The sequence below is a fragment of the Chinchilla lanigera genome, unplaced genomic scaffold (genome assembly GCF_000276665.1).
Source record: "Chinchilla lanigera isolate Chin_1 unplaced genomic scaffold, ChiLan1.0 scaffold00064, whole genome shotgun sequence".
Lineage (NCBI taxonomy): Eukaryota > Metazoa > Chordata > Mammalia > Rodentia > Chinchillidae > Chinchilla > Chinchilla lanigera.
Window position 1 is genome coordinate 3,492,255 of NW_004955465.1, and position 25,201 is coordinate 3,517,455.

Below are 25,201 nucleotides of genomic sequence, written 5' to 3' on the forward strand. Positions count from 1 at the left end.
GAGGGAGGGGGAGAGAGGGGGAGGGAGGGTCCCAACAGCTGCAGCTGTTTATACACTCGAAGGTTGAGTATCAAGCAAAACCCCTCAGCCTAACAGCTTGTCCCCGGGGCTTGCCTTGGGCGCCCAATGAGACTGGAGCAGCACTGTGCGCCTTGCCTCGGGTGTTTAAAGATCAGGTCTTTTCCTTGACCAAATGTTCACACCAAAACCCAACCAGGAAATTTAAGAGGCCTGAAACATGCTACAACATTTTCAAATAATCAATAAGAATGAAGCTGGCACCTGTTTGTCTTCTCCTAAAGCTTGAGCAGAAGCTTGGGAGATGTGGACTTGCAGGTCAAAATGGATCTCTACTTTCATCGCTTCTTTCTTACTGATAACAAGAGGCTCCTTCAGGTAAATGATGAGTATCTTCACTTGCTCATTTTCTAACAAAAATATAGTATATAGTGCATATCAGCATACTGAGAAGTTTAATTTAGATGTTTGCATTTGAAAATCTGTCAAATTCCCAGACTTTTCTTTGATAGGTGGAAAAGAAATGGCATTAAATAAAATTACTCTGAAATTACTATATTAGATGCACATATATATGTGTGTGTATACATGCACACACATCAACACAATATATGATTAGGTGGCTGATTTCAACAACAGGAAGTAGCTTCCTTTACTAGCAAAGAAATGAAGATATGTTTGTCTTTAGCAATTCAATATTTAACAGCATTCTGTTTATGGAACAAGTATTTTGCTTCCAAATACACTGTGTACAATATTGATTCTTCTCTCTTGGAAATTCACTTATTTCTAGAGTTCAGTATGCTAAATAGAATATCCATCTCCATTTCAGTAGACTCCTCCAAGAAGAAATGAAAGTACTGTGGTGAGACATCTAGCTCAGACCAAAGCGTGCTTTGGGGCCTCCTTCCAGGATGGCCCTGATAAATGGTGATTAATTTTAAAAGAAAAGATAGCTTAGACTGAAATTCATAGAGTTCAAGAATAACATACAAAGTCAGTTGGAAGCAGTAAAGGATGGAAGGGAGTGAGGGGGCTGAAGGCTAAAATTTTAAGAGAAGGGACACAGACCATGGAAACTCACCTACCATCACTGCTGCTCTGTGGAACAGGGTGGACACATACTAAAACCATTTTTTAAACTGTGATCACCTCCCCAAAAAAATCCTATGTAAAATAAAATTTGTCTTTGTAATTGTTGTTTTTTAAATTTAATTTTAACTGATATATGAAAGCAGTAAATGTAGTGTTAAGTTTGTTCATATTATACAGAAGATCTCTAGAATTTTTTCATTTTGCAAAATGAAAACTGCCCATTGAACAACTCTCCCTGTCTCCCTCCTACGGCCCCTGACAACCACCATGCATTCCACTTCCCATCTCTGGGCTGTGGATAACTATGGACACCACGTGGAATCATAGTGTGTGTGTCTTTTGGGGCACAATGTTCTCAGGGTTCATCCAGGTTGTGGTATGTGTCAGACTTTCCTTCTTTTTTCAAGCTGAAAATATATAAGAGAGCAACAGACCAACAGACAGACAGACAGACAAAACGACCAACCAAGCAAGACCACCAAAAATATTATACACTTCAGGAAAAGAAAACTAGTACAGTGTTTTTTCAACAGATGGTGTCACCCTCATATAAGGGACCCTGGAGGATGTAGTTTGTCACAGAACACCCACTACCCTGCCAGCCCTTAGAGAAGAAATTAAAATTGCATGTTCAACAGTCTCAGTGACAAGGTTACGCAAGCAGCAGTTCACCTATTAATAAATGTCTGGAAGTTCACGGCCACCACTTTGAGCATCTCTTGGATTACAGACACCAAAAGTACCTTGTATTAATCTCATGATGTCTTGATAAATTTACTATTAAAATATTTATACAAGTTTTTGTTTTCTGGAAGTGTGTGTACATTTTTGGTAGACTCTGCATATATATATATATATATATATATATATATATATATATATATACACATTTTATATATATCTCACATTTTATTTACCCATTTATTCCTCAGTGGACATCTGAGTTATTTCCACCTATTCTGAATAATGTTGTTGTGAACACAGTTTACAGAGATCTCTTTTTTGATCCTCTTTTCAGTTCTTTTGTATATATACTTAGAGGTGGAATCACTAGATCATATGGCAGTTCTGCCTTTTTATTTTAGCAGTGCTAGAGATTGAACCCAAATCATTCCCACTGCGTAACATCCTCAGCCCTTTCATTTTGAAGCAGGGTCTCACCAAGTCACCCACGCTGGGCTTGAATTTAAGATCCTCCTGCCTCTGCCTGTCAGAGTCCTAGGACTACAGCCATGCACCAACACACCAGGCTGGCTTTTAATCATGTGAAGACTTTAACCATTTTTACACTGAAGAAACGAGAAAAGTAATTGAGCTCTGAAGTCACAAAGCAAAGGACCCACAACATGGTGACTCCAGATCTTGATCTTGTGCACAATGTGTCTTCCTTCCACTGTCCTACCCAGCCTTCCTTCTAGCAAAGGAAGATGAAATCTCTCCTAGAATTAACTAAACACACAGAGCAAACACAAACAGCAATAATATTCGGGCATCAATGTTGGGTACAGTAGTTTAAAATTATCATCTTACCTATAATGCTGAAGTTAACTATGGCTTCCTTCACAAGTCTGACTGGCTCCCACAGAGCACTCTTGGGAAAGAAGTGAAGTCCATGAGCACATAACACACATTTACAAATATACACTCTGTAAGTGCTTAGTTCTATCAGGAATTAAACTTCATTCATTACCTCAGCACTGTCTATATAAAAAGTCACACTCTGACTCCCTAGGTTGAAATCAATCCAAAATTTCTCTAATTTTTCATCTGCTGGTTTTCTCATCTGGAAAAGAATTCCAGTATGAATTATATACAGAAGAATCACATCAAAGGGTCAGACAAAAATTATTCATAAAGGACAGAACTTGTGCTTTTCCCAAAATAGCATTATCCTAACAACACAGGACTTCTCTCTGACCTCACTTGTGTGAAACAGGAGACCTTAATTCTACACAACGGAGCCATTTCCAATAAAATCCTGCTGTCCTGAGCATATCTGATAGATATTTAAATAGGTCAGACACCTGTTTTCTGGTAAGAATCAAAGAGCAAATTTGTTCTCTGTTGAAAACTCCAGACTGCATAAGGATGGAAGCTTCTAGAAAAGGAGATTTTGGGATCAAAAAGATAAAAGGTGACTTGTTATCTAAGTTACTATACATTACAGTAGAGCTCAGACTTGCAGAGTTAAAATTACTTTTATTTTACTGATTACTACAAACATGTATTTCATAAAAGAAAAAGAGTCAGTGTGACATTTATAGAAATGTAAACATCTCCTCCTCTGCCTCGTCTACATTACAAATATGTATCATAGGTGCATTAACAGTGCCTTTGTCCCCTACCCCCTGAGGTTCTCTAGACAAATATCAGGAACATAGTTGAGTATCGCTTATCGAAAATGACTGGTACCAGAAGTGTGTCAGGTTTTGAATTTTCCAGATTTTGGAACATTTGTATATACATCATGAGCTACCTTGGGGATGGGACTTAAGGCTAAACACAAAATTCATTCACGTTTCCTAGACACCTTTAGACATAATTTGAAGGTGTTTCATATTTTTGGACTAGGGATACTCAATTTATAACATTTTTATTCCACAACAATGGAGCAAGCACTAGATTTACTACTCCACCACTTGCTTTTCCAACAAACAGCCTTGCCTGGACATCTTTCCTTTTCATCTTTCATGCTTATGTTTTATCACCTACAGAGCTGAATGAAGGATCTTAATTACAGAGGGGATGGGCCGGGGGTACAGCTCAGCAGCACAAGTCCCTGCCTGGCAAGCACAAGGTCCCAAGTTCGATTCAGAGTACAAAAAATAAAAGAAAGAAAAGAAAACTGAATTTAAAAAAAAAAAAAAAAAAAAAAAACAAAACATACAGAGGGGTATGTGTAAGGGCCCTAGTGAACCCTGCTGAGAATTGGAAAGTCCTAGAAGGAAGGACCAAGCAGAAAATCGGAGGAATATCAGTTGGAATTGAGAGAGAAAAATTAGTCTACAGAAACCAGCTCTAAAGAGAAAGGTCTTGTGGTATAGCCCCAGTTGAAAGCTTAGCTCACAGAGGGTAACAAGAGGACTCTGAACTGCAAATAAAGAAATAACTAAATAGGGCTGGGGATTTAGCTCAGCGGCAAAGCGCCTGCCTGGCAAGCGCAAGGTCATGAGTTCGGTTCCCGGTACCGGAGAAAAACCAAAAAAAAAAAAAAAAAAGAAATGGCTAAATAAACAACGGATGCTGTGAAGCTCAGGAAAACTCAGCCAAGATCTGATACCTCCGTAGACCTACAGATGCTCTAGGTTGGGAACTTTTGATAGGGAGGGACTTCCTCATCTAGAAACCAAAGAAGGAAATGAAAAATGAACTGGTCCACCTGGATTACAAGGCACAAGGCAGGATGAAAGTACATACTTGTGAGGCACCGTGCTAAGGGTGCTCCACCTGTGAGGGCAGCTTGTACTGATACACATTGCATTATACTATCCAAGGTAGTATACTACCAGTATACTATGTATACGGTATACTATAGTATACATGGTAGTATACATGGTAGTATACATAGTATATGCATACTATGTATGCATATACTATGTATACTACGTATGTAGTATACCATGTATACATGGTAGTACACATAGGTAGTATACTATGTACAGTATACAGTATATATACTATCCTTGGTAGTATACTATCCAAGGTAGAGAAAGGGAAATGGCCTCAAGTGCTGGGAAAAGAGAGGAAAATATCAAAAGAAGCATGAAATCACCCTTGTCCTCAAAGGACAAGTAACGTTGCCCATGAATAAGGTAAAATGTGGCAAGATGTCTACAACTGACCTCATGTGTATAGTACAGACCCTCAAAATCCTTTTCCCAGGAGTAAAGTTGAACCTTTAAACTCATAATGCATCCTGGTTATGGTATAAGTGATTCGAAAGATGGGATCACTAGGAGAAGCTAGCATCCTTTATTAAAGAGCCCTTTCTTGTGTACAAGAACAGAAGTCTCACCTAACTATATAACCTCGGTGTGAGTTTTACCACATACCACCCTCACAACCCCCAAGGGAGACCAACATACCTCACGCCCATCAGCGAAAGCAGCAACACATGGAAATGAAAAGACCCTGCAAAACACTTCCCAATTAAAAAAATATTATAGGCATAGACCCCAACACAATCTGCAGATGTTTTGCAACAAACATTTGCAACTAAGGTGTACCATTAGGTCTCATATGGAGTATGATAAGGGACTTCAAGCTTGCAAGTACAGATAAACTCTGAGCCAATTTCAAATGTCTAACTATAAGCCAGGCTTACCGATATTACACCTCAACCAAATTACTTGGCAAGATTCCCAAGGGAAGGAGTAAACTTAGCAAATACTGTCTCATCAAGAATTTAATTCTCCATAAGTCCATAATGTACATATCTCCGGTGACCTCAGATCTGCATGAAATTTCTCTTTGTAAAGACTGCGGGTTCTCTAAAGGATGTAGTGTGACCAATAGCTCAAATCTCAGATAAATATGCTAACAACAGTTAGATATAATTTGTAAGCATACTCAGATGAGCCACTAGGCAGAGAGGGTCTGATCTTCCCATATATCCAATCAGTGAACCACCTAGCTGTACTCAGTAGAAGATGGATCCTACATTCTTTCCTAAAATGAGACAGACTTTAAACATTCTTTTAAAATATCAGACATTTCCAGAGTATTCCTAGTTCATAAAACAATGGCCAGAGAGACATCCTACCTTCTTTGGTCACCAAGTCTGTCATTTAGGTGATTGAGAAACCTCCGACTGTCCTTCAAAATAATGCAAACTTTTTATTAGAGAAAAGAAATCAAGCTATCCTATGTAATACTACCTTAAACAGCACATAGAGGCCAATGTTTGCTTCTATGCATGCAGGGGCCAGTAACATCGTGAGGCTTCACAAAGACTCACCACTTTATGTTAACAGTATCTTACACTACAAAGAAAAGGCTCCAGGCACATGCTTCTGGAGGGAACCACCACCAACCCCAGCATTAAATTTTCATCTGAAGAATACTTAGGTCCACAAAAGTTACATGCATGAATGTTCCACTGGGACAGAAAAATAAGAAAAACACACATAATGACCTACACTACACTACTGGACTAAGCTGACGGAATCCACCTCCATCACGCCTCGGCAACACAAACCAACCACAGACCCACAGAATGTGTCAGCTGTGGCTGGACCTAGATGGCTCTCCCACTGCCACTTCTTTTTGGGAGTTCTCCACGCCACTCCTTCCTCGGCTCGCTCTCTTTGCAAAGGCACTAAGAACAAAACCCACTGTTTAAGAGTTCTCCTAACCAACAGCCTTCCGGATGGTGAATTGGTTGCCCCCAACATCCTCAAGGCAAAGAGACTCAGGTCCAGACATGCGTTCCTTTTGGTTTGTGTGCAAGGCCTGGCCGTTGTGGCAAAACGCTCCTCACACTCTGTGTCTCAATTCAACACTCAGTACACAGCAGCAGTGTACCCCTTTCATCTAAAAGCCATTCCCTTAACGAGCTGATGGCTTAAGGGGAAGTGATTGTGGGAACAAGCTAACTTTTCATTGAAATTCCCTGTTAGATGTGTGAGAATGACACAGAGGAGAGGGGAAAGTAATATTCAGGTGTTCAAATATCCCAGGCTCTTTCAGTTTCTCTCACTGAATTCTCATCACTGTATCCCCATTTTACTCAGGCTTCACAAATCAAGTACTCTGCCAAACTGCACTGAAGTCAGGGAGGCGCAACTCAAAGCCAAGTCTGAGAAGGCCCCGAACTCATGATCATTCCATGAAGTAGATCAGGCTAAATACCATATATATGGCAATATCTCAGGCTGAGATAAACATAAAGATTCACATTTAGTAAAATCTGAATCACTGGCAGTTTTTTTTTATCAGAAAGTCTTTGCCAACACAAGCACTATTATGAATGTAGCCTTTTCCTGACCCTCCTTTTAAGAACTCTTTGAAAGAAATTATTTTAGCTCTTTTAGGATGGATATAGAGACACAACAAAGCCATGGCTATTTTTGTGCTTCAACTAGGAAGCCCAGTTGCACAGGAGATAATAGTAAGTATCATTCCTCTAAACTGCAGAGGATACTCTGCAGCCACTGGAGCGCACCAGGCTTCTGTTAGCACCTGCCGTTGTCACAGCTGCTCTCTGCCAGGCTCAAAAGCCTTCTCCAGCTGTCTCTCTCCTCGTCAAGATCCATCAGAAACTGTTTCCCCTTCCCCACTCTTTTGATGGATCCACCAAAGTCATAAATTTGGTTTCCAGTCTCAGTTATCTCTAATAAATCCTATCTATCTATGTTCTGCTACCCAGCCCCCAAGTATTCTATTCATGTTGCCTTAAAACTGTTCCTCTGGGGCTGGGGATTTAGCTCAGCGGCAAAAGCGCAAGCCTGGCAAGCGCAAGGTCGTGAGTTCGGTTCCCGGTACCGGAGAAAAACCAAAAAAAAAAAAAAACTGTTCCTCTGATATGGGAAATGGGAAATCAACTTAATCACATTTACAGGGAAAAAAATCCTTCCCTAAGGCTAACACACAGGAAAATACTGAGAAACTGCTTCATAAATACTGACTCTATAGGACTCTCACCGTCTCAAATTCTCGATCCTTAATTTCTTTGAAGCCTTCAGCAAGGACATCATCATCAAACCACTGGTGGACAAGGTCATCCCTTGATGTTCTCGTTGTCATTCTACACAGTGCCTCAGAAAGAGTAACCTGCTGGTCATAATCTAGACATTAAAAATACAGCAGACATAGATAATTCCAGGCACCATGCAAGAGAAAACATGAGTCGCAAAGCTAGTACCTGCTCTAAGAAATAGATTGGCATTGTATCTTATAAGCAGCAAGATGTACTCTGAAGTAGCTATAATCACTTAAAGTATTTTTAAGTATTGTTAGGGGAAAAAATCTAAATAAGTCAGCATATAACAATTTTTCAAAATATGTATTTCTGGCTTTTATATTTTAAGCTTATTAAATATTCATCGAATTGGATCAAACAGCCTTAAAAATATTTCTACCACAAAAGTAAAATCCCAACATACTTTCTGCTATTTCACAGCAGATAAACTAAAACTATGTGTATCAATATGTTCAACTCTCAATTAATTTTAAGGATAAAAAGGGAGCTGTAACTGGATATAGCCAACTTGATGGCATTTATGAAATGTGATTAAAAAAATACGGTGAATGTTTAAATTGAAAAATTACAGTAAAAGATACACATTGCCATTAATACTCTTCATAAAACTCTCCCTCATTTGAACACACTTGTTCTGTCATTCTGCCACTTCTGGAAGCAGTTTTGGAGGTCCTCCTGTGAGTATCTTTAGTTATACTGTCACAGCTGCCCTGATGTCCTGAATGGATTCAAAACACTTACCATTTGTGATTATTTCAACTTTGAGGGAGAGCCAGAAGTAAAACAGTACCATATCTGGTGAATAAAGTAGATGAGAACACCCATCATGTTTTTATTTGACAGAAATTGCTGTAAATATTTTGAACCCATTCAGGACATGCAGGCACTCACAACAGCACAACTAATTAGAGACACAAAAGAGAACTTGCAGAACTGCTTCCAAAAGTGGCAAGACAGATGGTATAAGTGTGTTCAAAGCAAGGGAAAGTATGCTGAGGAGGATTAATAGCAGTGATGGTTAGTGCAGTTACATGTTTAGGTTCAATTATTTTAATGTAATAATTTTTTAAAGTTCAAACATTTACTGTATTTCTTTATTTTACCACATACATAACATCCTTAAAATCTGCAAAACAATCATGTATGTTATTTAGGAATACACAGAAAACAGTTTTAAAAATATGCTTGGGGTGAAAAACACAAATCAAAATGAGGGGAACAGAATTGGAGGCACGGACCTCATTTGTAACTGATTTCAAAGCATTTAATTTTCAGCAAATATGGAAAAATTCTAAAATTTGACATAATTGCCTGGCAAGTAAATGAGTATCCAGTATTCACTATAATTTTCAGCAAGTTAAAAAGTAAAACCGTAACTCTTATCTCTTTTGTTTGACGATAATTTATTCCGCACAGTTCCAAGATGCTCATAAAACCCAGGGCCGATATTTAATATTCTAAGTATTTAAACTCTAAATACTTCTTACCACCCACGGTCAAGATTGTCCTTGCAAAGTCTTTCCTGAAACATTAAGACAAGTTACATTTTACTGAAATGAGCAGCAGAAAGTAAAACCTTATTAAACTGGCATTCAATTTTAAAGCTAAGATACGTACTCTGAAATTATTCCATATTCAGCATCAAAACTTCTACAATGTCCACAATACATGTTATGAGAAAATTTTTGAGTTCATATAGCAATTATCTACTGTATTTGTCATTTCTTAAATACAATGTATGCTAGCTACAGCAATTATACATTTTCAGATTCTATTTACCATTCCATAAAGTGAGTTTCATTCGACGATATATGGGGATTCATGTAGTGGTACAATTCTGGGGTTTTGTAAGCAGTCACCTCATTAGCCTATGAAGATGGGTGTCCTTTTATAGAGTGACACCTGGCAGATATGAAACCATCCTGTGATCATCTTTCCTAGCAGCTGTTTGATATGACATTTAAAAATGATCAATTTAATGTCAAGTATAACAGGATTCAACTATTATTACATATTCATTTTAGAATTTCAACTAAATGCTTACAGGTATGATATCAATCTTTTCCTTAATGTCTGAAAACCACCAATTTTAAAGAATAGATCTAAGATATGTTACTATTAAATACAACCCTCAAAACAGTACCATGGAGAGTTTTGCTTAATTTTATGTTTGCAGGTTGTTAACCTTTGATTTGAGATCCACAGCATTCTAGACTTTTCTGGAAACAGATTGTTAACCTTTGATTTGAGGTCCAGAGCATTCTAGACTTTTCTGGAAACAAGGTAATATGACCATAGGATTAGTGAGAAAACATCAGGTCAGTAGCTCTCCAAATCTAAACACACCAATAAGAGTAACGATTTCACCAACACATTCAATACTTTTTTTTTAATTTAATGGAATAACTACATCCTGCAAAAACAACCAGAGAAACAGGATGGCAATGAGCTCCCTGCTCACCAAACATTTCTCTTAGGCTTTGCACTGTAGTAAGCTCCTTGGTTATGCCTGTTTATCACACAATGACGATTAGTGCAGTTACATGTTTAGCTTCAAATGTCAAAACAGGGCGTTGGTTCTGCTCTTTCCTTGTGTACATATTAAACAGTGCCACCAAATTTCATGCCCCCCAAAACTATGAAACTTCAACTGAGCCAACAAACCCCTCCAAAATATCCATCACTTGAAAAGTCATACAAATTTCATGTCCTATGGCGTTACCTAAGAATTAGTAACCTTGAAGCATTTACTCTCTACCAGGTAATGGGCTCCTCATTCTAAATACATTGTCTGATTTGACCTTGACAGTAATTCTGTCAAGTAGGCATTTTGTTCATTCCATTTTATAGATGAGCAAACCAAAGTACCCTAAACAAGTGGCAAAACCAGGACCTGAAGCCAAGCAACCTGGCTCAAGGGTCTATATTCCTGACATTATCCCATGCACTGCTAAGGTCCACATGCGTGGTGAAAAAAATAATCTGTCACCTAAGAAGACAATTTGTCTCACAAATTTAATGCAAAAATAAAATACAAAACTCACGCTGTACTATTGAGAATGAGGAGGCTAGCAAAGTCTACCTTCTGTCCCAAGTCCTTGTACCCTGGCTTACTCAGTGCCTGAGCCCTAGCAGGGGCCCAAAGCACCTACAGAAGAGAGCTCTGAGTACTCAGGTCTAAGGAGAACAGACAAGTACAATCCCAAGAGATTTTGCCTTTTCAACATCCCATAATCAAGTGCAAGGTCACTTACATAAGATGACACACGCCTTCCGCCAAAACGAGCTTTTTCCTCTCTTCCCGAGGTACTCCATGCAAAATGCTGTTCAAAGTCCTCAGAGCCTGTGTGGAATTGCAGACAGCATTCACAGGGAAGAAACAAAACAGACCTGTGCACCACTTTCTCTGAGGGTTTTGGAGCAGCTATTACCTGTTTTGTTACCTGTAACTCACCTCCTGTTGAATCAAGTGCTTTACAGTCATCTCTGTCACCAGGAATCCTAAGCTAAGTATGAAGGAATCCAACATCTGAATTTTTCCTGAAAGCATAGTTTGAAAAGAACAAATGTAAGCCCCAGAGACTGCGGAAATCACCCCTAAACTGCGGGATGGTGCCCAGACTACAAGCCAAGGGAGCACTCAACAATTCAGAACAATGTAGTTTGGGCAAGGGACACATTACAGCCTGCTGCAAGTTACGGAAACTCCCAGGGCCCAACAGACTGTGTTACATAGATATCCACTGAGGGGAACTGTAGCTGTGTATACAAAGGGTTCCTACTCATTATAACATCCTGCCTCGACCAAAGCTACTTTGCAAGGTGCCAAGCGCAGCTCCTACAGTTTCCTGCCACTTCCTGCTGTTTCTCTGTGCTTTCTACACGTGTATTTTATAAAAACAAAAACTGTATGTATAAGATTGTGCACTAACAAAGCAAGAATTGTTAAGTAAAATATTGCCTTTTAGTTCTACAATTGCAGCAACTTCAACAGCTATTTATATGTCAATAAATAGGGCTATGTAATGTTATTTTATATCTGCTAAACAAACTATTATTAGTGTTGTATGTGCATACGTTAAGATATGAAATGTTAAGAGTAGTAGTATACACTGCAAAAGCTTATAAGGTCATAATGTAACTTTGGTGGTCCAAATACATAATTTTAACATGCAAATTTCTACAAACTATATTTTCTAATCCCCATATAACTCATAAAATTGCAGGAACCCAAACCAGGAAGTAAAAATATAAAAGACCCTTCTTTTTAATCGGGACAAACTACATCAATGGGACTAAATAATCTCTAGAAAACAGAAACTTGGCTAAAGTCTGTTGCCACCAAAAAATCATAAGAATAATCTAACAGAACGAACTTGGACAGTGCAAAACTCAAGGTGTTTGGGCATCCTGTAAACGAGCATATAAGCAAGAGAAACTAACATCATATGGCCCTAGGAGAGAGGACCAAAAAGCCTGGGTAATCAAGACACCACAGAAAGCTGACTCCTGAAAATGTTTACTGAAGAACCTTTAAAATTCAAGAAGCATCTGATTCATCTTAAAATTCAAAAATACATGAACTATATGAAATGAGTAACTGTGCAAGACAAGGTAATAGTGTAAGATGAAAATAGGTAGAGAAGAAAGAAGTATGTAAATAGAAACTAGAGCCATCCTAGATAGTTCAATGGGATAGACTGGAACATGGAATTAGTTACAAAGACAAGGAAAATCTGGAAGCCAAACTGCGAAGAATGAGACAGCCCAGGTATTAATATCAGCTGGAAGCCAGCTTATTCCTTTCCCTACTTTCTATGGTCGGAGGATCATAGGAAAGAAGAGATATTGCCAGACCCACGGAATCAAGGCCACAATCACAAACGGGCAGAGCCAGAGACTGCTGGGTACTTCTGCAAATCTCACACAGCAGAGGGGAAGGGAGAAAGATCTTATTTGCTCTCTCCTACCTCCACTTTCTCACCTGAATAAACCCAGCAGACTTCTGGTTGGCAAGAACGCCTAAGGAAAACACTACTCTGTAACTCCCAGTGGAGATGGAGAGGGGGCGGTGGGCCTAAGAGCAGATGCAGGTCACCCTCACCTCCGGGTTCCAAGGGAAAAAGATTCGATCGCAGAACTGAAGTCTTCAAAGAGAAAAGAATTAAAGTGCTGCCTTCCAAAAAGAAGCTCAAGAACCTCTGTCAAAACTCAGGAAGAAAAGTAAATAAGAAAAAGCATAGGAAGGCAAACAGCAAAAACACAATAGAAAAAGCAACAAAGAGCAGTTGTGAGGACTTCCCGGCAGCCTTCACTTCTTCCCTGCTCCTCCGTGAGGGAGCGGTGGCACTATTTCCATGGGACTGACTGACTCCAGTCGTGCATCTTGGCTGGTTTTAACCCCTGATTTTATTTCAAAATGCAGAGAACTTCTTTTTTAAAAAAAAGAAATCACAATCCAGGGTCCTGAATAGACACTCCTCAAAAGAAATACAAATAGTAAGTAAATAAATAGAAGAAAAACTACTTAATATTTTTAGCCATCAAGGAAATGTAAATCAAAACTACACTGAGATTTCGTCTTACCCCCCTCAGAATGACTACTATTAAAAAAAATTGAAACAAATAACAAACGCTGGTGTGGTTATGGAGGGGGAAAAAAACCAAATATATATAAATTTGGTGATGGGAATGTAAATTGGTACAGCCACTCCTAAAAAAAAGAACTACCATCTGATCCAGCTATCACACTCCGTATATGCACGTGCATGCATGCATCTGAAGGAAATGAAGTTAACATACAAAAGACATACCTGTATGTCCATATTTAGCGAAGTCTTGCTTCTGAAAATTTACCACCATAGCAGTAGCAGAAAGAAACACTAAAACATACGAAGGACTCTAGCATAGAGAGAACCCATACTCATTCAATCCACACCAATTTGACAGAATCAGAGAAAAAAACAGAGTCCACTTTCACACACCCCACTGGTTAAAGCACACCTGACTCAACAATCAGACAGGTCTCACACTTTTAAGATTTATGGAGAAAGTAAGTCATCCATCTCTGACTTGGTATATTCAGTGTCAAGTCCCACTAATAACACACAAGCCAGAGAGAAACACACATCAATATCCAGTTAGAATTAAACTCAACACTACACAACAGACAGCATAGGGAACATGAGCGAGAGAAACCTGTCCCCCTATCAACGTCCATACATAAAGAAATAAAAGAATACCATCTGAACAGATGAACAAATATCAACAGAAAAATATGAAAAAATAAGGCAACATGAATCTTTCAAAAATTAACACTTTCACAGTAAAAGATTCCAATGATGTCTAAGTGGAAGAAATACCGAAGATTCAAAAGAACGATTATAAAAATGATCAACAAACTCAAAGCAGATACAAATAAACAACTGAATGAAATAATTTTAATAAAGAAATGATTTTGAAAAAGTAATATCAAAAATGAAAAGCTCAATAAAACAAATTAAAAATTCAGTGGAAAGTATAATCAGCAAGCATGATAAAGCAGAAGACACAATCTCAAGACTTCAAGATAAAGAAGACAAATTATTAAATTCAGACAGCAACAAATAAAATAAGAAATTACAAAAACATATAAGACCTCAGGGATAGGTTCAAAAACTGAGTTTGAGTTTTTGGACTATAAGAGGGGTATGAGATACAGACTAAAGGCACAGAAAGTCCTCTCAGTGAAAAAGAAAATGTCCCAAATTGTGAGAAAAATGTGGACATCCAGGTACTGGAGCATTTAGAATCATAAAAAGCCTAAGCAGAAAAGAACCTCCACATGCTAGAAACTAGAAATCAATAAAAGAAATACAAAGATATGGAGAGTGAATAATGAACTTTTGAACAATTAATGGGTTACTGAATAAACCAGGGAGAATTTAAAATTTTCCTCAAACAAATGATAATAGGAGTACAACAGACCAGAATCTGAGAAGGCATTCCCAAGAGGCAATTTTGTAACTATTTGGGGCCTACATTAAAAAAAAAAAAAAACTAGCGATCTCAAATACATAACCTAATAATAATGCATCTGAAGATTTTAGAAAAACAAAAACAAAACCCAAAAGCAATAGTAGACAATAAATAACCAAAGCAGAAATAAATAAAATGGAGACTGAAACACTACAAAGGATTAATGAATCAAGGAATTGTTTCTTTGAAAAGATAAACAAGATTGATAATCCCTTACACAAACTAATCAGAAAAAGAGGGTTCACATTAATAACACTAGAGATGAAAAAGGTGATGTTACAATATTGTTATGGCTTGTGTCTAGATGTCCCCCCAAGCCTCATGAGGTCACAGGTGGGGCTTTTTCAGAGGTGGCTGGATCTACAGAGTGTGTGACGCTGGGATTGATTCATGGTGCAATGCTAGGTTCAAAGGGACTAGGATTTAGGGTGTGAGGGCTACTGCCCTAAGTAGCCTGGATAAGACATAAGGGATATGGTTGTCCCTTGCTTCCTTTTTTTTGTCCTACCTTCTGACTGCTATGGATGGTTTCTCCTCTTTGATGCCCCTCCGCTACGTCACCCTGCCTTGGAGCCAGCTGATTATGGACTGAAACCTCTACAAATTGTGAACTAAATAAACCTTTCCCCCTTTAGCTTTGGGTACTGGGTATTTTGTCTCAGCAATGAGAAAAGTAAGCCAAACATATAAAATTGAAATCCAGAGACTTATTAGAACTACTTTGAAAACATTCTAATAAATTGGAAAACCTAGAAGAAATGAATTTCTAGATGCATACAATTTACAAGAATTGAAACGAGATAAAAAAACTAAATAATAATACACAATAATATTGAAGGAGATATAAAGTCTCCCAACAGAGAACAGTTTAAGATTGGACAGATTTACTGGTGAGTTGTACCAGACCTTGAAATAAGAACACTAACGCTCTTCAACCTAGTTCATAAAATAGAAAAAAGACATGTTTCCAAATTCATTCTACAAAGCAAGTATGATTGTTGTTATGGTTTGTGTCTGCATGTCCCCCCAAAGGCTCATGTAGTCTATGGGGCGGGCTCCTAGACTTTATGATTGATTCATGGTCCAATGCTGGGATTATGGATGTGAATGTTACACCACCCTGAGGCGGACAGTTCACATACAACATAAGGGAGGAAAAGGGGCTGCTTGTCACTGCTCCTCCCTTTTGCTCCTCCCGCTTTCGCTGTCTTCTGCCCCCTGTTGCTCTCTGCCATGTGCCACTCCATTGGAGCCAGCCGAGTATAGGCTGAAACCTCCACAAACTATGGGCTAAATAAACCTTTCCTTCCTTAATTTTAGGCATTGGGTATTTTGTCTCAGCAATGAGAGAAAAGTAACTAAGAGGACTATGATACCAAAATTCAATATAGATTCCACAAAGAAAGAAAACTACAGGCTAGTATCTCTGATGAACATATATGTGAATATCCTCAAAATTCTTACAAACAGAATGCAACAAAGCATTAAAAAGATTGTAAAACATGACCAACATGGTTTAATTCCAGAGATCCAAGAACAGTTCAATATACATAAATCAGTGTACGTAATACACCACATAAACAGAATCAAGGCTAAAAAAAAAAAAAAAAAATCACATGATCTCAAAGTTGCAAAAAAAAAAGCCTTTGATGAAATTTAACATCCCTTCATGATAAAAATAGATCTAGAAAGATCTTACCTTGATATAATAAAAGCTATACAAGACAAACCCACAGCCAACATCATACTGAATGGAGAAAAATTGAAAGCATTTCCTCTAGTACCAGGAACAAGACAAAGGCGCTTACTCTCACTACTCCCATTTATATAGTACTTGAAATGATAGCAAGACAAATTAGATAAGACCTTGTAAAAAGGTTTACAAACAGGAAATGAGGAAATCATCCTTATTTGCAGATGATATGATCCTTTCTTTGGAAGATTCTAAAAACTCCACCAGAAGACTTTTAGATTAGGAAAGTGGCTGGATGCAAAAATCAAAATTAAAACACAATAGCCTTTTTTATACCTCAATGATAAATACACTAAGAAACGAAAATAATTTCATTCCCAATAGCTACAAAAATAAAATACTTAGGAACAAGCCTCACCAAGGTGAAAGACCTCTCTGCAATGAAAATTTAGTATTCTCAAGAAAAAAATTGAAGATACTAGAACACCACCCACGTTCATGAATCAGTGGAATATGGTAAAAATGGTGATATTACCTAAAGTGTTTGCTGATTCAAAATACCAATGACATTCTTCATGTAACTGAAAGAATAATCCTAAAACACATACGGAAGTACAAGGGACCCCAAAGCCAGGTGTGGTGGTGCACGCCTGTAATCCTAACACTCAGAAGGCCGAGGCAGGAGGATCATTGCAAATTCAAGGCCGGCCTGGGCTACAAAGTGAGCTCAAGGCCAGCCTGAACTGCATAGAGAGACCTTGTCTCAAAAAGACAAAAAAAAAAAAAAAAAAAAAAAAAAGGACCCCAAAGAGCCAAATCAATCGTGAGCACAAAGTAAAACTGGAGGCATCGTAATACCCAATTTCAAAATATACTCCAAGGCAATAGTAACAAAAACAGCATGGCACTGGCACCCAAAATAGATGCAGAGACCAATGAGGCAAACACAGAAACAAACCCACATGACCACAGCCATCTGATTCTGGACAAAGGAGCCAAAAATGTACATGAGAGAAAAGGCAGCCTCTTTAACAAATGGTTCTAGGAAAACCAGCCATCCTCTTGTAGAAGATCGAAATTATCTCTCACTCTGTACAAAAATCTATTCAAAATGGATCAAAAACTTAGGTATAAGATACGGAACTTTGAAACTTTTAGGAGAAAACACAGGGGAATCACTTGAAGACATTGGCATAGGCCACAACTTCCTCAATAGCATAGAAACAAGAATCAGTAAGTGGAACTGTATCAAATTAAAAAACTTCTGCCCAGGAAAGGAAACAACAGAAGAAGAGATAAGAGGTGAGAGAAAATATCTGCCAGCTACTCTTCTGGATTAGTATCTTGATAGATAAAGAACTCAAAAAACTTAATATCAAAACCCCATAAATAACCCAATCAATCAATAAGTGGAAATAAACACATGTTTCTCAAAAAATAAAGTGCAAATGGCCAATATGTATATTGAAAAAAAGTTTAGTATCCTTAGCCATTAGGGAAATGCAAACCAAAACTACACCAAGATTCTGCCTCACTAGTTAAGTGGATATTACCAAGAATACCCCCCAAAAAATATAGAAAAAAAGAAACCCCCTACACTATTTGGGGGAATGTAAACTAGTACAGTGCAGTATGAAAATCAATATAGCACTTCCTGAAAATAGAAATACCATTTGATCCACACTGCTCCTTGATAGATTCCCAGAGGAAAGTCAGCACACCATGGCAATACCTGCATGCCCATGTTTATTGCGACAAAGTCCACAGTAGCTAAGGTATGGAAACAGCCTAGATGTCCACCAACAGATACAAGAAATGCAGTATAGTGGAATATTATTCAATCATAAAGAAGAATGAAATCATGTCATTCACAGAAAAATGGAGAGAACCAGAGACCTCATGTTAAGTGAAATAAGCCAGACATAGAAAGTTTAATCATGCATGTTAAATGTCACAATCTAAAAAACCCAGGTGGGGAAATGACAAGAAACAAGAAGGTAGACTGTTAGAAATGAGGGAAGGGATGGGGGAAGGGAAGAAGAGAGAGGTAATGAGGGTAAAAATGACCAAAATATGTTATCAGCACGTACCAATATACCAAAAACGAATCTCATTATTCTGTATTAATATGCACTCATAAAAACAAAAAATGTGATGTACACACAATGGAATATTATTCAGCCATAATGAAGACTGAAATCACATCTTTGCAGGAAAATGGAAGTGGAGACACAGTGAGCAAAATAAGCTGGACTCAAAGCCTGCATACACTGTCTCATATGCCTTAAAATTTTTAAAAGATGACAAGAAAGCAGAAGACTCTCACGGGAAGCAGCCCAGTCTCCAGACCTGACATTAATCCCTTCCTGTCACGTAGATACTTTGCACGAGGCCTGCCTCAGAGATCCACCTCCTCTCACATGACTGCCCTGGGGACCAAGCCTGCAGCACAAGAACCTTTGTGGGACAAACCACCTCTAAAACAGGGTACTAGACCTCTAGTCCAGTGACTAAAATGCCTTTCCATTACCCAAACAGAGGACAGAAGCCAAAATGTGCCAGAGCTAAGCAAACAGGCATCTCAGACAACCGGAGACATTCTTTTCAATAAAATGCAATTCAAGATCACACCACCATAAAGTGCCTGGTAAATCTAAGTGTACAACCCTGCTTACTCTTAAATATCATTTAAATATTCTTTTCTCTGTGCCAAAATGTTCTATTAATAAGATGATAAAAGCCAGTGCTTACCTTTAGTACTACTGCTGGAAATAATCTAATAAGAAAGAAAGAAAAAGCACAGATCACATTCTTTTAAAACAGCATTCTAAGCTATGTCATTAGTGTGTGAACAATCATACTAATAGCCAGGTGTTTAAATCGTTAAACCCAGAAGAATCAAAGAAAGCCTGCTTGAGTTTCAATCACCTCATTAAAAAAGAACATATGCCATCAAATAGTAATACATATATGCATAAAAATTACCTCGTTTTCTATCACATTGGATATATATATTATATATATATAGTATATATATTTATGCTTGTTATTTCACCTACTATTCTTAACACATGGGAGTCTTTTAGCAGAACTCACATTTTAACAAAAAGTCCAGCCTTACAAATCACTTATGATTCCTGCCCACAGCAGCCGACCCGCTCCACAGAGCACCTGGCCAGCCTTACCAGTGCGGAGTCCAGGAAGTCCTCTATGAGGTCCATCAGCGCTGTACCTGAGGCTAGGGCTTCAGTGCTCAGAAAGCCTGTCGTCCTTTCAAACCAGGAAGTCATGTGCACAAGAGAAGAAACACTGGTAGAATCACCCAGGACTGAATACTGACTGCCTATTCAATAAAGTTTCATGAGACAGTTTTCTCACTAGAGCAAAAAAATCCTGAAGGACTTTTCCCACTCCATATTTCAGTTAGGCCTGGCTCTAAGGCTCCTTAATCAGAGAACTCCTCAGAATGGAGTCCATGCTTCAGAATTGCCCTCCATTCTCTGATACCAGTAAGAAAGAGAGGATTAGGCAGGTCTTGTAACAGAAAGCCACATGAAGAAGCTGGAGAGAGAAGTTTGTGGTTTTTCTTCTGCAGTGCTGGGGATTAAACCCTGGGCATCCACACTGAGCTACATCCCCAGGTTGTTTTTCAATTTTATTTTTTATTATGAGACAAGGTCTCAGTTTCCCAGGCTAGCTTGAACTCAAGCTCCTCATGCCTCAGCCTGGTTTTTTTTGTTTTTTTTTTTTTGTTTTTTTTTTTGGTTTTTCTCCGGTACCGAGAACCGAACTCACGACCTTGCGCTTGCCAGGCAGGTGCTTTTGCCGCTGAGCTAAATCCCCAGCCCCCTCAGCCTGGTTTTATAGGTGCTATTTCAGGTGTGTGCCACCATATATGACTCTATAGAGAAAAGTCTAAATGACCCCAATACAGGGGGAAAATCATGCAGGCCTGAGACACTACAGAACACAAATATCAAAGGAAAGTGATCCTGAGGTAGCCATGGTTATAGTAAACACATTCTAGGCTGATCGTTCCTCTACAAAAGCTTCCAGCTGATTAGAGGTTTTTTTGTGCTGTAGGAATTACACTATGTGTTTCCTACAACAACCATTGAGGATAATCAATGAATAGTCAATTGGCCACTCATGTATAGCTCTATTTATTTTCTTTAGAAACCACTTTGAAGATATCAAAGCATAGTACAACCATTGATAATAACCTACCACTTTTGTCTGTAACTCACTATTATTTGTTTCCCTGAGAAACTATCTTGTAGGCAACAATATGTAAAACAACCACCATTGTAGGAATTATATATGTAACTTCATATTAAGTAGCTAAGATTGATTTAAAATAAACTTCTATAACCCCTTCCAAAATATACTTAATAAAGCAAAAACCCTCTTTGCTGAGACTGGCCACTCTTACAGGAAAAAGTTCATATACCTTTTAAAGAGAAAGAAAAATCCTATATGCTCAGTTAGAAATCATCAATTCAACTGAAGTCAGTGACATGAACTTTCAATGGGCGTATGGCATTCCAAACTGAGGACACATGGGAGCCCAGGACCCCGAGCACTCCAGCTAAAGAACATAAACAATTCTGTTCTTGACCAGAAAAACCTGTGGAGCTATGAAAAACCCCCAATGCCTGGGACCATCCCAGATCCAGGGAATCAAAATCCCTGGTGCTGGTTCCCGGGCAGTGTTTGTTCAATCTCCCTGGGTGACTGTGATGCAGAGCAGTACATCAGAGATGCCACCATGCTCATAGTCACTGTTACCCCAAAGCAGACGACAAACACTTGCAATAAATCATCCACCTTCTAATGCAAACTTTCTTCAGGAAAGAAAGAAATATGCCTTTCTATGGAACTCATGGCCAAAGCTATATTGTTTTCCTTATACTCACGCTCAAAATGTTATGCTTTTAGATCACTGTCACCATTCCACATCCCTCCTCCAAGCCTGTCTCCCTCCCAACACACCCCCACATGTATTGCTCAAGTACAGATGTGGAAGAGTGGGGAAGATGCCACAGTGGCTGGTCAATATCTGGGAACAGGAAGTACTCCCTGAGCCTACTTATGTGCCACAATCATGTCATCCAACAGGCACCCCAACTGTCCCCACTGCTAGGTCATTACCAGAAGACAAGGTCAATAGAAATGGCACAATTAATAATACAGAAGAGACAAGATGCTTGATCCTCCCAGACCTTAGAGTACAAAACTAAATTCATTCCTTTCCATGGGAAATTCTTTTTCTACTGAGAATAATTCCAATCAAATTGTGTTAAGCCTGTCAATAATTGGCTGTACAAAGTACACATCTCAGTATCTTTTTCTCCTTGATAATACTGATCTGTTCTCCTCGACCCAGAGCTCTATGAAATAACAGTATGTTTTAGAAGATATCTAATTTTTTTAATTTTAAAAATAAAAGGAAGAAAACATTAACAGACAACCATTTACAAAATAGCAAAAGAACAATACAAACAATACAGAGTTACAAACAAAGTGGTAGGACATTAACAATGCTTGTTGTATTACATATTGATATCTTCAAAGTGGTTTTTCATGAAAACAAATAGAGACATGCAATACTGATCAATCAAGGACTCATTGACAGTTCCTTTCAGCAAAGAAATGGAAGACAGTAGAACAACTATGTTAGCTATCCTGTATATACATAGTAACAATGGCTAGCATTAAGAAATCAACCACTAACAAATGCTGGCAAGTCTGTGGAGAAATAGGAACCCTTCTCCACTGCTGGTGGGAATGCAGACTGGTGAAACCACTGTAGAAATCAGTTTGGAGATTCCTCAGAAAACTAGGTCTAGAGGTCCCATTCAACCCAGCTATTCCCTTCTGGGTATTTTTCCCAGAAGATCTAAAAACATCATATCACAGAGATATATGTGCACCTATGTTCATAGCAGCACAATTTGTAATTGCTAAATTGTGGAAGCAACCCAAATGTCCATCCACTGAGGATTGGATAAGAAAATTGTGGTACTTTTAATAATGGAATATTACTCAGCTATAAAGAAAGATAAACTCGAGGCCTTTATAGGTAAATGGTCACAACTAGAGACCATACTCATAAGTGAAATAAATCAGACCTGCATGTGCAAGCACCGCATTGCCTCACTAGTGTAAAACCTGAAGGAGTTAATAAAAACTTGGAGGTATGCTAGACATTGTGAAATGAAAGGAAAACGCTCAAGGGTAAAGAGCAACTGGGATGTGGGAAAAGAGAAGGGAAAGAAGCAGAAATTTTGCATGTATGTATACACAAGAGATATTTAATTATGGTTATGAAATCCCCGTCACCAACAAGAATTTGGTTGTGATATGGAAACTCCTTTTTGATTTTGAAATTCAGGAGATACTTGATGTGACACTGTTTCAAACTTTGGGAAAGTACTCTTAAGCCTAAATAGGAAAACCAGGTTGGGGTACAGTCCAGCTCACAGCCCCACAACATCAGCTTAAACTCCAAAGCACCCTCACGTCATCTTGCCCCCTTTCAAAATCTGTGGAGCCTATTTCCTCTTTCCTGCTTGAGTGACTTGCCCCCTTTCAAAATCTGTGGAGCCTATTTCCTCTTTCCTGCTTGAGTGACTGTATCGAGGAGGTAAGTGGAACTAAATGCAGAAATGAAAGCTCATTCTTTAGGGTCCCCTGTAAATACTTTTAGAGTCCTGGAGTTCAGTTTGGGCGAGGCTGGCACTGATTCTCTCTCTCAGACCTATAATTTGTAGAGGTTTAAGAGAGAGATGGAGATGAACCAAGATCAAGATCTCCTTGGCCCAAACTGGTCCTGATAAACTTCAGGTGCCAGAGCCACGGCAGGAAATGCAGGACTGCATTATTAGCCAGTCAGCCCTCCGTGCCAACCTCCCTTCTCACTAGCAAATACACCGTCTCTTGGGGCTGCAAAGGCCTCCCCAGGGAGTTCACGCAGCAAGAATTCTGCAAACGTGGAATGCTCCCAGCTGTCGTTAATAAGGACGCTTGTAACATTGCCTCGTGGTTAATTTGAGAAAGCAAAAAGAATCAATAGGGTGACTTTTAACAAAAATAGGGTTGTTTTTTTTTTTTAATCCATCCAGCATTTAGAAAGGGAGAATATTATAATGTTACAAAGGCAAAGGGAAGTTTTAATGATTTTTGTCTGGGTTTAACCTTGTTGATACTATTAAAATAATGGAGGGTACGCCTATTTATCCTATCTTTCCCAGTCAAATTTGCTAAGGTAATTAAAAACCTGCTGCTGTTTGTCAAGGAGATGAGCTGCACCTGCCTTAACCCACCATTCCCAAGGTGTTCTGCCGGCCTACACCTAGGAAACATGCATTTAATACGGATTGGAAAAAAGCAATGAGAATGGATACAGTTTCTTTGAGAGTCAATCTAGTCCACAGTAGTTTGGTTTTTGAAGTTCTGGGGATCCAAACCAGAGGCTGGAGCACGCCCCAGCCCGCCACGCCCCAGCCCCGCACATTAAGTTACCCGAAAGTCATGACATTAAAGTACGACACTTATCTTCGAGATCAGTCCCTGCTGAATCAGCAAGGGCTCATCTTCTCTGAGGCTGTCTTTGAAGAATCGCTGCATACATTTCAACAACAGTGACACACACTGAAATTCCTTTTTATCCAGTTCCTAGATATCAGACCAGACTAAATTAAAATTCTTACAAATAAGTATACATTGCTTTTTAGTCCCCCTTTAGTCCTCCAAAAACCCAACTCACTTGCCTTATTTACTGCTCTGTCAAGACGGTGTAATAGGAGATGATCATATTTTTGAGGGAAGTGGCTTTCTTTCTGTTGAAGATACTCTTGTATTTTCTGAAATCCTTCACCGTGGAAGGCATCAGTAATAAGCGACTGGAGCTGAAGAAGTGATGGTTTGTGAATTATTTCTGTTCCCCCAAGAATACTTCTTTTAGAATATTTCTAACTAATATGATGATCAGTAATAACTCAGTGCAAAATAATGTAGGGTAAAAAATAGAGAGCTGTCTTTTACTGTCGACAATCACTTAAAGGACTGACTTTTCTGTTGGCTTCAGACAGTTGTCAGAATGCAGTTCCTGGGCCAGTGGCGACACTGGTGTCACCTGGGGCCTGGTGGAGCCCTACAGGTCATCCCAATGCCTGCGACAGCTCAGGAACCACCATCATAAGGAAATGTGCTTGAATTAGGTATAAACATAGAAGATACTTGGCAATTTTGCAAATTCCAAAACAGTAAGAAAATTGAAGCCTCTGATCATGCATTAACTGACGTAAGTAATAGAAGGAAAACAACTAATTGCATGCAACAAAAATTCCTGCCTAAACACTAGACAAGATATATTTTAAATATTCTTACTAGATTAACAGACATTTCTCAAATATCCATGTGATAAACGATATGATTTCTTATAAACAGGCTAATCGTATGGGCTAAATTATAATATATATTATTTGGATAAGAAAGCATTTTACTGTACACAGCTCTAAATTCCACTCATTCTTGCCATAGATTTTAAGTGAGGAGGCAGCATTTGAAGTTTCTCCCCATAAACAGAATCATTTCATCACCACATAGTGGGGCCATTCGTGCCAAGTGTGTGATGTGTCCTGCAGCGATCCCCAATTAGCCTCCCCACCACCCTG

General features: G+C 38.7%; 1 protein-coding gene across 1 annotated transcript in view; it reads right to left on the bottom strand.

The window, feature by feature from the left end:
* Sycp2l (synaptonemal complex protein 2-like) overlaps positions 1–25,201 on the bottom strand; it is a 78,735-nt gene that overhangs the window by 52,149 nt on the left and 1,385 nt on the right. The window contains exons 3-15 of the mRNA XM_013521772.1: positions 24,296–24,433; positions 24,081–24,200; positions 19,709–19,813; positions 19,275–19,299; positions 11,268–11,353; positions 11,068–11,156; positions 9,301–9,335; positions 7,756–7,898; positions 5,876–5,928; positions 5,199–5,244; positions 2,804–2,896; positions 2,644–2,704; positions 283–428 (exon numbers count right to left, since the gene is read on the bottom strand). Coding sequence (XP_013377226.1) covers positions 283–428; positions 2,644–2,704; positions 2,804–2,896; positions 5,199–5,244; positions 5,876–5,928; positions 7,756–7,898; positions 9,301–9,335; positions 11,068–11,156; positions 11,268–11,353; positions 19,275–19,299; positions 19,709–19,813; positions 24,081–24,200; positions 24,296–24,433 — 1,140 coding nt within the window. The remainder of the gene's footprint in view (positions 1–282; positions 429–2,643; positions 2,705–2,803; positions 2,897–5,198; positions 5,245–5,875; positions 5,929–7,755; positions 7,899–9,300; positions 9,336–11,067; positions 11,157–11,267; positions 11,354–19,274; positions 19,300–19,708; positions 19,814–24,080; positions 24,201–24,295; positions 24,434–25,201) is intronic.